The sequence below is a fragment of the Crassostrea angulata genome, chromosome 2 (genome assembly GCF_025612915.1).
Source record: "Crassostrea angulata isolate pt1a10 chromosome 2, ASM2561291v2, whole genome shotgun sequence".
NCBI lineage: Eukaryota > Metazoa > Mollusca > Bivalvia > Ostreida > Ostreidae > Magallana > Magallana angulata.
The window spans coordinates 67686781-67700337 of NC_069112.1; the positions used below are offsets into that span (position 1 = coordinate 67686781).

Genomic DNA, 13557 nt, shown 5'->3' on the forward strand with positions numbered 1-13557 from the left:
TAAACCAGTTTATATATTATGTACGCTTTTTTATAAAGATATATTTTTTATTATAAATAAATTCTTATTTTAATTGAAATATTCATAAACAGCAGGCCTAAAGATTAAATCTCACCTGTATAAGTTAGGGTCTAAACTTCAGTTATTATGCCTATTCAACAACGCTGTCTTCTCTCTATCGGCGAAGAATGGCGGAATGTCATATTTCAAAATTTAATTCGTTACATCATCATATCATAAATGACGTCATATTCTAATAAAAAACCAAGGGGGCCATGTGTACTCATACAAGGGTTTTAGTATATCGATTGTTTATGAGTAAAATAAATAATCACACTGTGATAAGGTAGTATGCATATACAGTACTAGTTAGTACTCAGAAGTGGTAAAATAATATTTTTAACATTTTTATTATTAGTAGTATTATTTTAGATAACGGCCATATATTATAAATGTTTCTAAAGAAGTTTATAAATCACATTGCTCTTGCACTGACCGAGAAGGGATTGAGTGGATCCAAACCCTTCAGTTGTGAAGTTGAAATTATTTATACTGGTAAAAATACCTGGAATTGACAAAGACCCCCCCCCCCCTCCCTCCTCAAACAAAATTATATCTGAGACAACCCGTCTCCCTTGTAGGGAAAATTTTTGAATCCATGCAAGATATAGGATACATGTGCGTATTTTCTTGACTATATTTAGAACTATCCAAATCACTTCATTATATTTGATAAATTAAGTGGTTTCTGGAAAAACCAACGTGTTCATGTATTATGGTGTAATGTAGGCCTACCACGTGCGTGATAATTGGCTATTGCATCAATACTGTGCCATGTCAATTTGATTTGTTCAGTAGTGTTATTGGCAAAATCTTATTTATAATGGCTGTGAAGTATGGGGCTACGCAAATACAGGGCTGGGTTTCACAAAAGTATCATAAGTTTGTCATAAGAAAGATCTTAAGATTGTCATAAGATCTGACTTATGACAATCATAAGATCTATCATTTGCATTTCACAAAACAATCTTAAGTGTTATAAATCTTAAGATTTGTTTATACTTGTATATACTTTTTAAACATATACAACTTTTAATGCAATACGTTAAAAAAGATATGCTCACACTGGGATTATTTTCATTTCATTATTTATCTATTATTATTTTGGTTTTTAAAACATATTCAACTTATCTAAACAATTTTCATATGTTTTACCTTAAGTTTTTAAAAATATACTTAATTGCATTTATTGCTGTATTCATAAGACAATAGTGGGGTTTTTTTGGAAGTAAGGGAATTGTTGTCTTGCTATACTAATATACAATGTACGCATGTGGAATACAATTTTGAAAAAAATATATTAAAATATAAAATTTTAACAGAAAATAAGAGAAATAAAATATATTGTAATCATATCATTACAAGTAATGTGATCCGCCCCTGCCTTTGTGTCTATTCAAGAAAAAACCAAAGCATAATGTTTGAATGCACTCAGTTGTGACCAGTAAGCGGGTAGGAAATCGAAAGTCCGTGCGGTCAGAAAAACGACATTAAGTGAGCTCGGGGATGGCAAAGAGGTGTCCAAATTTTTCGGCTGCAGAAATATCTGTTTTAACAGATGAAGTTGAAAGTAAGAAAGATATTCTTTTTCCAAAACAAAACTCCACTGTCTCAAATGCTTTAAAGCGAGATGCATGGAAAGAAGTGGCATTTAAAGTTAATGCAGTAAATACAACAGGGTACGTCAGGACGGGGGAAGAAATGAAGAAGAAGTGGATTTGCTTGAGCAGTGAAAGTAGGAAAAATCTAGCCTTGAATAGGAGAGAGCAGAAAAAGACTGGAGGGGGGTGTTTGCCATCAGAAGCTACACTACGACCCATAGACGAGAAGATAGAGGGAATTATCGGAGAAACTTCCATATCCGGAGTTGAAGGTGGCATTGATGTCCTAGACTCTTCTACGACCACGGATGCATTATTAGCACCTCCAAGCAACATGACAGATGCCTCAATAGGTACAAAATGTAATTACATGGGTTTTTTTGTGCACTAAGTTATTTTTAAACACGCATCTTTTACGTGGAATATCTACTATAATTTTATATTCTAAATACTTAAACAAGTTAAATTAATATTTACATTGTTTTGCATTGTATATAGAAAGATTTATCTATAATTTTTTTTTTTACAGAATGCCAACCTTCCGTTGAAAACTCGCGTTTAAGCAGAAAGGGCACAAAAAGAACCGTTAGTACTAGTGAATCGCAGCAAAAGGATGACCTCATGACGAGACTTGTGACAGCAGAAGAGGAAAGGCTGAGTATTGAGAAAAGAAGACTTGAGATAGAGGAAAGAAGACTTGACACCGAGGAGAAGCGTCTCAAGATTGAGGACCGGCGTCTTGCGGTTGCTGAGCAACAGCTTCAGATACAGCGTGAGCAGCACTCGCTTCACCTGTCAACTCGGAATAGTAAATAATGCCACCCTCAATGTGCCTTTGACTGAAAATGAGTAATAAATTGAAAATATGTGTTTGATTCATTTTATATCTTGTTCATTAAGCATCCCTTAATAAGAATAATAAATATACATGAATACACATTTCAAACCAATTAGTCCAATAAGTGAACAAACTTGTTTGTTACATGTTCAATTTTAAAGCGGAATAAGGAATCATACACAATAATGTCTTCATGGTTTTAGGAAAAAATTCACTGAAATTACACGAATTCTTTCTCCGAACTAAGGTCCTAAAATCGAGTATGGATAAGTCTTCGACGAACCTCCATCCCATCGTTATTTGGGCCTTGATACACATATTTGTCTGGCGGAATAAATCGATTTCCCCGGGGGTTCTGTGGGCGTGGTGCTGGTACATGGTTATTAATACACATATGTAAAACCGCACAAGCTGTAATGATTCGGCATGCTCTTGACGGATGAAAGAGAAGTGTTCCCCCGGAATGGTCGATGCAACGAAAATGCATCTTTAGGACCCCAAAACTTCTTTCAATTGTATTTCTCGTCCTAGTATGGGCCTCGTTATACGCTTCTTCATGGGGTTTACTTGGGTTCATGACAGGGGTCAACAAATATTTTTTCAAGGGGTATGCACTGTCTCCAAATAACCACCCTCTATTCATGCCACCACTCTCAAAAAAATCACATAGCGTAGAATTTGTCCACACAAAAGCATCGTGTGATGAACCAGGCCATCTAGCAACTAAGTTGGTGAATTTCAAACTTGCATCACAGACTGCCATAACGTTTATAGAGTGAAATTTTTTTCGGTTGACAAAGAGATGTTCGTCATCTTTTGGAGCTTTTATAGGAATGTGAGTTCCATCTATGGCACCAATGACATTAGGGAAATTGGATATGCTGGAAAAGCCCAGTATGGTGTCATTTATGCTTCTGTCATCGCGTGGAAATCTTACATAATTTGGGCTTAAAGTTACAAGTGCTGATGTTACAGTATTTACAATTCTTGACACACTAGCTTTGCTTATACCATGGACATCCCCGTTAACAGCCTGGAAGTTCCCACTGGCATAAAATCTGAGTGCCACCATGACTTGCAGGGATAGGGGTATGGCATGGGACCTACGGGTCAGGTGTTCCAGATGGACCCTGAGCTCCCCACATAAATCTAGTATCAGAAAACGCGGTAGTCGAAACTTATCTATGATATCTACGTCGTCCATATAGTCCAAGGGATTATTTCTATCTCTAAACACCCGGATCCGGTTGCACGAACGTTAGTTAAATTAACGGCTAGTTAGTGCCGTAACTTGCCGTTAAATACTTAACGGCAAGTTAGCTAACTGTAAGTTAAATTTTTGTTGTTCGAAAATAAATTAAAAATAAATTAGCTAACTCAGATTTAATTGATGTTTATTAGTTAACTCTGTGTTAAAATCGTCTGCACGCGCGTGTTACCTTACCTACGGTAGTGAAAATGGCTGTCGCAGTCAAACGAGAACGAAGCAGTAACTGGTCCTTGACCGAAATCACAATTCTAACCGATTTCGTCGAAAAAAAATGAGGAAGTACTCAAGGCGAAGCAGAGTAATTTAATTACCAATGTAAAAAAGAGCAGCAAATGGGCAGAGGTTACCGATTTAGTTAATGCGGTGGGCGTTCAACGCAGATCAGTAGAGCAGGTTAAGTTCAAGTGGGGGAACCTGCAGCAGGGGGCGAAAAAGACCTTAACCGAGGCCCGCAAACATGCGAGAAAAACGGGCGGAGGTCCTCCACTAAAACCCCCAACTGCCGCTGAGGAGAAGATTATCGACCTTATGAAGGATAGACCTAATTTCAGCGGAATTGCTGGGGGGTTCGAGTCATCAATGCCAACCACATCAGGTACAGTATATTTAATTTTGAAATATTAAATGGACAGGAAACTTGTTCTTAGTTTAGAATCAACTTGAACTAATAAAATTCTATGTGTACTCAAATTCTTATAGTGCAGTAATTAAAAATTTCCCCATTTATCAACGCTTGTTTGATTGTTTACATTGTCGGCTGACAATGCGAACTGATTGATGACGTCATATTATAAACACTCTATAGAGATTCAGGCTGAATTGTTTCAGATTTAATGATGTGATTTTCTCCGTCTTTATATACTGTTTTATCAATGCAATGATTCATTACTTACAAATCAAATCACATGTACACTATGAATTATAGGCCTATGTACAATATGTATAATAGACAAATAAAAATGAAAGTCTTACATTGTCGCTGCATACATGATCACAGGTTCCGAATGTGGTATACTACCGATTGAAATATTCAAATGTGTCTTAAATGTCACTGGATCCGCATTACGCATAAGTATCCTTATCCTTTCATATACCAACAGTTGATTTGGAACCATTTTGGATACCCATTCAAATTCAGGATCGCATAGCCTTGATACATCAAAATGCTAATTTAGATACAAATACGACGTCACAAGTGGGGCATAAAAAGGGTGTTTCCCATGCAAAAGGCAATAAATGTGTATAGGGTCTATTGCTGTAAACTGTAAACCTGAACAAAATATTGAGATCAATAAAACAAAACATCTACTCTACTTTATCAAACAAACTATGACTAAAAATTCCTCTACTAATATTCTACACTAAACAATTTAACTTGTATACATTTAATTAAACACATATACTGTAAATAAACATAATTATCTGTCCTTTCCGATATATTTCATTTCATCAAATAAGATATACAACATGACAAAGTAGTCATGTTGTATATTTTATTTGATAAAATGAAATATATCGGAAAGGACATAAGCATAGTATTTCTGAAGTCAAATTCTTAATCAATCAGAACTGGATTTCTCAAAACTATCAAAATTATATAGAACAATGAAATTTATCGATTGTCATAAAATCTGACTATAATGACAATCAAAAGATATATCAAATTCCTTTCGCAAAATTAACCTAAGTGTAAGAAATTTCGAGACATTTATTAAGACACGCTTCATTTGAATTTACCAATTTTCTTTATTTTTATCTATTTACATGCGTTCATATGTCAAGATTTTTTTCTATACTTGTGCGGATGCTAGCCGTATTCATTTTGCGTATACCTAACGTTTTCGATAGTATAAAGAGTAAAACGCGGGTGGGGGTATTGCTAAACTGAGCTGTCTAAACAATAATTATGATAAAACATTGATATTATTAAATACTACTTATTGATAAAATTATACACACAACTCAAGGAATAAAAGGTATTTTATAATGTATATTGCACTCCTTGAACTCTTTATTTCATTTATCGCTGTATTTGTGCCTGTACAAACAATATATGTTGTTTGAATGCATTCATTTGTGACCAAAAATGGCTAAGAAATAAAGTCCGTGCGGTAATAAACATCCATGTTAAAGTGTTGACGATGACCGTCGATGAGCGGTGTCCAATTTAACAAACCAATTTAACAAACGCGGTTAAAAATCAGTTTCAATACAGAATGTCTGTTGGAAGTTGGAAATGCTCTGAGGAAGAAGACAGAAAATGTGAAGAAAGGAGATTCAGGAGTTTTCTTTCGGGGGGGGAGGGGTACACTAAAGTCTTCAATACAATTTCTCAACTCGAACTCAGTCGAATAAGCATTACTATCATCTCCAAATAAATTACTATTTTTTGCATTTCTGTCCAAAGGTTCTGTTTGTTCTTTAACATGCATGAAAACTACTAATGTTATAAATTTTGTTCTAGAATTAACAATGCATATAAATGTAATTTTTCAGCGCCCAATCCCTCTTCATCTCTTATTTTTTATTAACTCCGGATAAAACAAAATATATAAAGTGGGTGCTTCTTTTGATTACACCCGATTTATGTCTATAAAAAAATATTAGGCATGTATGGTACCGATGATGTTTATTTTGATTAAAAACACAGTACTAATGAAATTTTACTTTGCACAAACGGCAGCATGGAAAAAAAAGGTCTGCAAAGTTGCACGCACTCCAATTATACTCGGCCTTCTGTAGTGGACCAAATCATAGGCTCCCGCTTTTTGTTTTTGAGTAATGAGAACTACTCTCTCTCTCTCTCTCTCATGAAGTGAAATGAAGTTTACCTCCGATGGGTTTGATCGTCTCCCCTACCTATCCAAGTAATGTTTTAAACAATTTAAAATTGTATGTTTTATGCATAGATTTTCTCCCTTCTAATTGGACTGTTTTCTGAATCGGTATAGATAAGCAAAGTCTATCATGAACAAAAAAAAGTGAGGTACACACACATTCGAATAAGATATAATTATATATGTGTTGATTTTAATCTAATGTGTTTGCTATAGCAGAGATGCCCTCCTCTCCCAAATCCGCTTCGACCAGCAGTTCTACCTTCGAGTCCACTTGTTCTACCCTCGATTTCAGTCTAACGGCAACGGCACCTAGCACGGAGGAAGTAGCGGAACAGGCAGTTGAGTCTGCATGCACGAGTGAACCAAATATTGCAAGGTATTGTGCAACTTGAATGCTGCTGTATATAGTTCATTTACATGTGTATGTACATAATTTTATAAGACTACGTTAACTTCAGTCTAATTAAGATTAGACTTAGAAAACCGCTCGTACGCTTATATATAGCATATTGTATATATAGAGGAGCGGTTTTACAATTCCAACTTTAAGTAGAATCTGTTGTCTTGTCATGTAAATTCCTAATAGGTTAATCAGTAAGTGAATTGAGTAACCATGCAATCGGTTGATGATACAGATTTTTATACATATATATGTATATATATTAATAGCTAATTCACTTACTTTTTTCTTTGCTTTTTTAAATTGTAGCGAAGGAGATAAAACTACTTCTCATGTGCAGATAAAAAGAAGAAAGATCTCATTTGAACATTTGTATTGTTGCTTGAGTATTTGTTCATTAGGAAGGGGTTTGGGGTAAGAGTTTTGTGCTTGTACATTCTTAAAAATAAACAGCAATGTTGAGGAATACTTTCAAAAAAACTAAACAGCAAGTTTGAGAAAGAATGTGTTTTAAAATATATATCATTAACCAATGATTGATTTAATTGGCAAAGAAGGTAAAAAATAAAATGAAAAAATGCACGGCTTTGATTGTCGCTAAATACATGCACGGATCGTGGGGGGGGGGGGGGGGGGGGGGGGTGTTCCAGATCCCCCCCCCCCCCCTGCAAAATTCAAATATAAATTACGTTACAAAATTACCAAAATTATACCTTGGACCCCCCCCCCCTCCTTCCTGGCAAACTCAAATTACTGTCAGGACCCCCCCCCCCCCCCGAAAAACTCTCTGGATCCGCGCATGGAATATAATATATAATGCATGTCGTAGTTATCTCTCATGTTTTTTTTCTGTTGATGAATTACTGATCCACGCTGTCACTTGAAATTTATAAATGTATGATATTGATTTATTCTTAACTTACAATTTTGCCTCCAGCAATACAACCAAGGGAAAATATCGCAAAATGCTCGTAATGTAATTCAAATTTCCCGCAACACTATCGCTACAGAGTTATTTCCCTTAGCCGAAATCTTGATCGGCATTGCGTTTGAAAAGGGGGTTAAGTTAAGGAAAATATATGTGTGTCATCTTCAACGCACATTCGCAAGGGCATAACCTGCATGGATACTTTTCATATTTCACACAGTGATCAAGAAGGTTTTGAAGAAACTGAAAAATGCTGCTGCTTTGTTATATTCTCCAGTTTGTCTTATTCGTTGATGGAAAATGACGTGATACCCAAGTAAATGATGGATTGTCGAATGTATTTTTGGATATGGCGTTGTAATTTACTCGATTCCATTAAAGCAGCAGTGATTTTTGGGTGAAGGAGATTACAATAAAATTATACATGCAAAACAAATAAATGTGCAACGGGGGTATGCCCTTGCGATATCGAAAATTATGTGTGACATAGAAAAATGTTTATAAATATCGATGTCAAGTGATAGGCACGTGATGACGCTAAATGCACATGTGTGTCGTAACACATGGATCACTAGAGTTAAGATAATAGTATTTTGGGAAAAGTTGTATGCGAGTTTTGTTTAATACGACCATCACATTTGTAGTTCGTTTTTGATGACATATTTCTTAGTAATTTAAGCATATGCAACCTTAACAGTGCTGCGAAGTATAAAAAATCTTTTTGGTGGTGGAAAAATATATGTTTTCCCATTTATTTCAACAACATTATTTACATTCACGATGCAGCTTATGGGAATTAAATCTAACTTTGCAGGACAAGATACTTGCCATATACAACCAATAGACTGCACTTTGTTAAAATATTTTACCAAAGCCAAGTTCACTGGCTGTTGATTTCTTCCAGAACATTGGTAAACTGTTAACACCATGCAGAAATGTTACATTTTCCCCAGTGAACATGTCTTTTCTTGAGTTTTTCATATTCTTTACAATATATAAAGGACCCTTTTCTGTACATATTCACTCTATTAAAATATATAACTTCATTTTCTGTAACACCAAACTTTTGTACAAATTTTGTTCATCTTGTGTCAGAATTTCCTGTTGATCTAATTACATCCTCAATATCATTTTTTCATATCTGTGTCTCCCCGTGACACTGTCAGTGAGTTCATTTTAAAGTAATACAAGATCAGTGTCTGTACTATCTTTTAAAAAATTACTGTACATGATGGGTGGAACATATTGATAATATTAGTTAGTTGTGCATCTACCTCTTGTGTGCCATGAATGTGTTGAACTATGAAACGATTCAAATATTCAAAAATAAAACAATCTCTGACAAACAAAGGTCCAGTATTACGAACACAATCAACAAGATGAACTAACTGATGCTGATTTAAAGTAAGCCATTGATATCCATAAAGTTTTTGAAATTCTTCAACAAATAGCAACAGAGCTTGATCAGCAATTTGTAATTCTTCAAGGGTTATGCCCTCTTTTGAAAGAATAAATATAGAGCTTGCCAGTAAACAAAAATGAACAAAATATGCATCTGTCAAAATTTCATCAAGAACAGGTATACCCCAGTACAACAAAAAATTCCTGTACTCGGAGGACTTCCAATGGGTGATTTTATCTAATGATCTTGGAATTCGTGTCACAAAAATAGCTGGTTTTATTTATTTTACTTATGTACATCGTACAAAAAATCTGATATAAATCGGACAAAGTAGCTTTAAAGAGTTCTTCTCTGTGCGATATCTGGCTTTACTAACAATATTAGAAGGGTTGCAATTGTATGCTTTTCTGAACCTTTACAATTCCTTAACTTTATGGATCAAACTTTGTTTCTAAATAATTTCCCACAATAATCGTTATGCGTCCATGAAAAATGCTGTTCAAAGACCAGAATTCTCGCTTTTTTCCTGTACATAAAGGTGAGAAAGTTTTCTTTATAGTTGACAGATGATTTCTTTCATACATGTCTTCAAAAGAAACCTCTTCTTCTGCAATGGACTTTAAACAAAAGAAAATGCTACTGCTGATTTCTCTCATTTCCATCAAAACTTACCTTCTAACATTACTTTAAGCATATCATACAACATGATTTTAATGAGTTTATTTTAAAAATTGAATATTCACATTGCAAATGAGTACTATACTTTTACATATCATTTAACTTTGAAATGTTTGGAACTCTTCTGTAAACGGAGACGCTTTTGTTTAAATTTCATAGCATACCATACCATACAATACCATTCCATACCATATAAATAAGCCATTAATTTTTTCCCCATATCATAGCATACAAATCTCAAAGCATCGCATTAAATTTTTTTAAAATTTCATAACATATCATTTAAATCGCGTACCATTGCATAACATAGAATTGTAAAAGATATGCATGAAATGACTGTATGTAGTGCACACAATGCAATGTTAAAGCTAGGAACTTCCTCATGTTTATGCATGTATAAAAAAATTAAGGTTTTGTCTTACCTGAGCTCAAGTGAGCTTTTCTGATAACAATTTGTCTGTCGTCCGTCTGTCTGTAAACTTTTCACATTTTCAACATCTTCTTCAGCATTACTGGACCAATTTCTACCACACTTGGCACAAGGCACCCTTAGGCAAGGGTAGTGTAGATTCAATTTTGTGCAAATCATGACTTCTTGGTGTAGGATGAGACCACAATGGGAAGTCGAATATTTACATAGGAATTACAGTAAAACACGGTTATAACGAAGCGTCAGGGACAGGCTGTATATATTGGTTGTATATCGTTGTATCTCAATGGTTAAAGCATTGGGCCTCCGATCCGCAGATCATGAGTTCGAATCAGCCTGGAGCTTTTGTTCATGTTTACTAAATTAAATTTTCAAAAAAAGAGTAATTTTTCATCGAAAACTGTACATGTTCTGCAAATCATTCTCCTCTTCACGCAGGTATAATATCTTTAGCAGCTCCCATACATTCAATTTAAAGCTGTTTATTAGTTTTTGCAATAATTAAACTTTTCATACTTAATAGGCATTGCTGATCAATGTGTATGCAAGTGAAAATAAAAAAAAAAAACAATATATATTATGTGGTATTTATTGTGTAAATTAAATAAAACTTGTTATACTTAACACTAGTGATAACAGTTTGTCAAACTTGAAGATTCCATATGCGGATCTTCAACCAAACATGAAACAAAGTGTGATGTGTATTAGCTTTAACCCCTTTCCCTCTATTTGACATATCTTTACTGTATCAGAATCTTTCCCTTTAAATGGCTTGTTTATTGACAGACCCCCTGTGATTCTCATATACAACCAAGAGTTGTACCTGTGAATCGCGTATGGCTGGAAAAGCATTGAATGTACTCTGCGAACCTAAAAAAGGAATATATAGTTTATTTTGAAATTAGTCCAATATAAATTTTTTTTTGCTTTGGGAAGAGAGACTATTTTTTACCATAATTTTATTGAATTTTAAAAACATTTAGAATTTAAATAAATGATAGAAACTTACAAGATGCGATCTTGTTGCCGGCAAGGAGTGGGTCTTCTGTCCAATTAAAGGACTAAATCAAGTAAACACTATTTTATCTCTAATCATTCGGCCCTCTTCTTTGAAGTTGCATGGAGCTGCCTTTATACGTAATTCGGTTAGGAATTCAGGTCAGATGATTCGAAGTATTTGGTGCTCCAAAATTTATGTGATTCAGCCACTTCGTTTTTACGAGGATTACAATATTGTTCAATCTTTCTAAAAACATCTTGAGGGTTGTCCTTATCTTTGCCATGTGCCCATTCAAAGTGATCATAAATTTTCAGAAGTCGCTCACCTCCAGTTGATAATTGTTGCAGTTTGAATTTCCTCGGGAAGTTTCGCTGTGCCGCTTGCTATGAGGTATATTTCAATCTGACGCTTCCATGTCTTATAGTTTTCCGATACATTACCAGAGAGAAGGTTTAATATAGTTTTCCGATACATTACATGTTGTGATTGAAAGCCTGTATATAAAACGTGTTTTGAAAAAAGAAAGGAAGAAAATATTTTAGGAAAACTATTTGTCGAGCAGAGTTTATGTAATCGTTTCAAACATTCTTTAAAAAATGAGATGTTTAATGGCTAGTTAAATTTTCAAAGGGTAGCAAGCATTGTTATAAACAGTATGTACTCGTGATTCATGTCAGGAATTGTATTTCTTTTTTAAACTAAACGTGCCTACAAAACACGTAAACTTTTCACAAAGATAACTTCTATATTAAAATATTTCTAAATTTTTGAAGACTATGTGCAAGTTTAGGATTGCGTGCTGACAAAATTTACAGACCCTAAAACGTACTACTACACCAAAAAGCGTGCGACCTACGTGCGAGAAACGTTTCGTGTAAACCTTTCAGAGTTTCGTGTAAACCGTTTAGAGTTTCGGACAAAGCGTGCGAGAACCGTGTGAAACGTTCTTCAGATTTCATTCGGAACTCCCTGACAAGTTAATTGTTTCAAAATGGCGCCCGTGTTTTACATTACTTTAACAAAATTGAACGAATTTTTAACAAACAAAAGAAAGGTATATGTATTAAAAGACGACTAGTTACAGAGTACATGTATATTTAACGTTTTCATGCGATGTTTCAGTACTGAAACAATATTAAAATTCGCTATACATAAAAAATATTAAATACAGTTAGTGAAACATGATTTCTATTGGAACAAACCTAAATCAACTTTAACTTGCACGATCATGTTTTGATAGGCATGTATTTTTATTATTTATTTACATCGATAACTCTTACTGATAACTCTTACTGAGACCATTCGGCTGTGTACAAGCAGCACACATAACCTCGGACATCGGGTGAGACCTGCACCTGGCTGAACCTGTCAATCAAACTCTGTGTATTTGTTTTCATTGGATGATCAGGCGTCTCTCTTTTGTCAAAAGCCAATGGAAAATTAATGACTTCAAGGTCATCGGAATCAGGATTTGATGAAGCACACAATTTAAATGATAGAAAATTTATTAATTATTTGAAGAAAATTAAATGTAAACATAGAAAGGAAATAAAAAAATTAATTATTATGGGAATCTATACGCATGATACTCAATTCAAATAGATTATATTATGATTTAATTATTTTATGTAGTAAAATCACCCTTCCAACTGTTACTCAATTACATAACAATTGATGACCTGGGGCTATAAATGTTCTGAGCTGTGTGCGCTGAAGCGACACAAGATTCTCGGTCGCATGCGGCAATTAAATTAACACAGACTGGCCGAATAAACAAAGGGGTGGGAAAGTGAAACAAAATGTTACACATAAGAAGAAACCACCAAAAATGATTTTCGACAGATCTTGCTATCTTTTCTCCAATTCAAAAAAAAAAAAAATTCAACGCGAGCACCTGTCAGCGGGGCGGGTGGAGCTGGGGGGGGGGGGCAGCAATGAGTTCGTTTCCACAATGAAACTACAGAAGTGATTAATATGTGACCCGTAGAACCTAATCTAAAGTTGTTTAAACTCATGTGAATATTTTTTTAAATAATCATCGAATGCCTCAATTCAGGGCATTCCTTTATCGTGCTAGCACCTACCGCAAACATGGAACTTTGATTATAAT

The 13557-nt window shown here is 34.6% G+C and overlaps 1 protein-coding gene and 1 pseudogene across 1 annotated transcript; both read left to right on the top strand.

Annotated features, from left to right (window-relative positions):
• Positions 1–13557, top strand: part of LOC128174768 (uncharacterized) — a 264137-nt pseudogene that overhangs the window by 87075 nt on the left and 163505 nt on the right.
• LOC128173554 (myb/SANT-like DNA-binding domain-containing protein 4) lies at positions 1567–2806 on the top strand. The gene is made up of 2 exons (XM_052839261.1): positions 1567–2014; positions 2191–2806. Exons 1-2 carry the CDS (start codon positions 1567–1569, stop codon positions 2475–2477), a joined length of 735 nt encoding a protein of 244 aa, XP_052695221.1. The 3' UTR covers positions 2478–2806.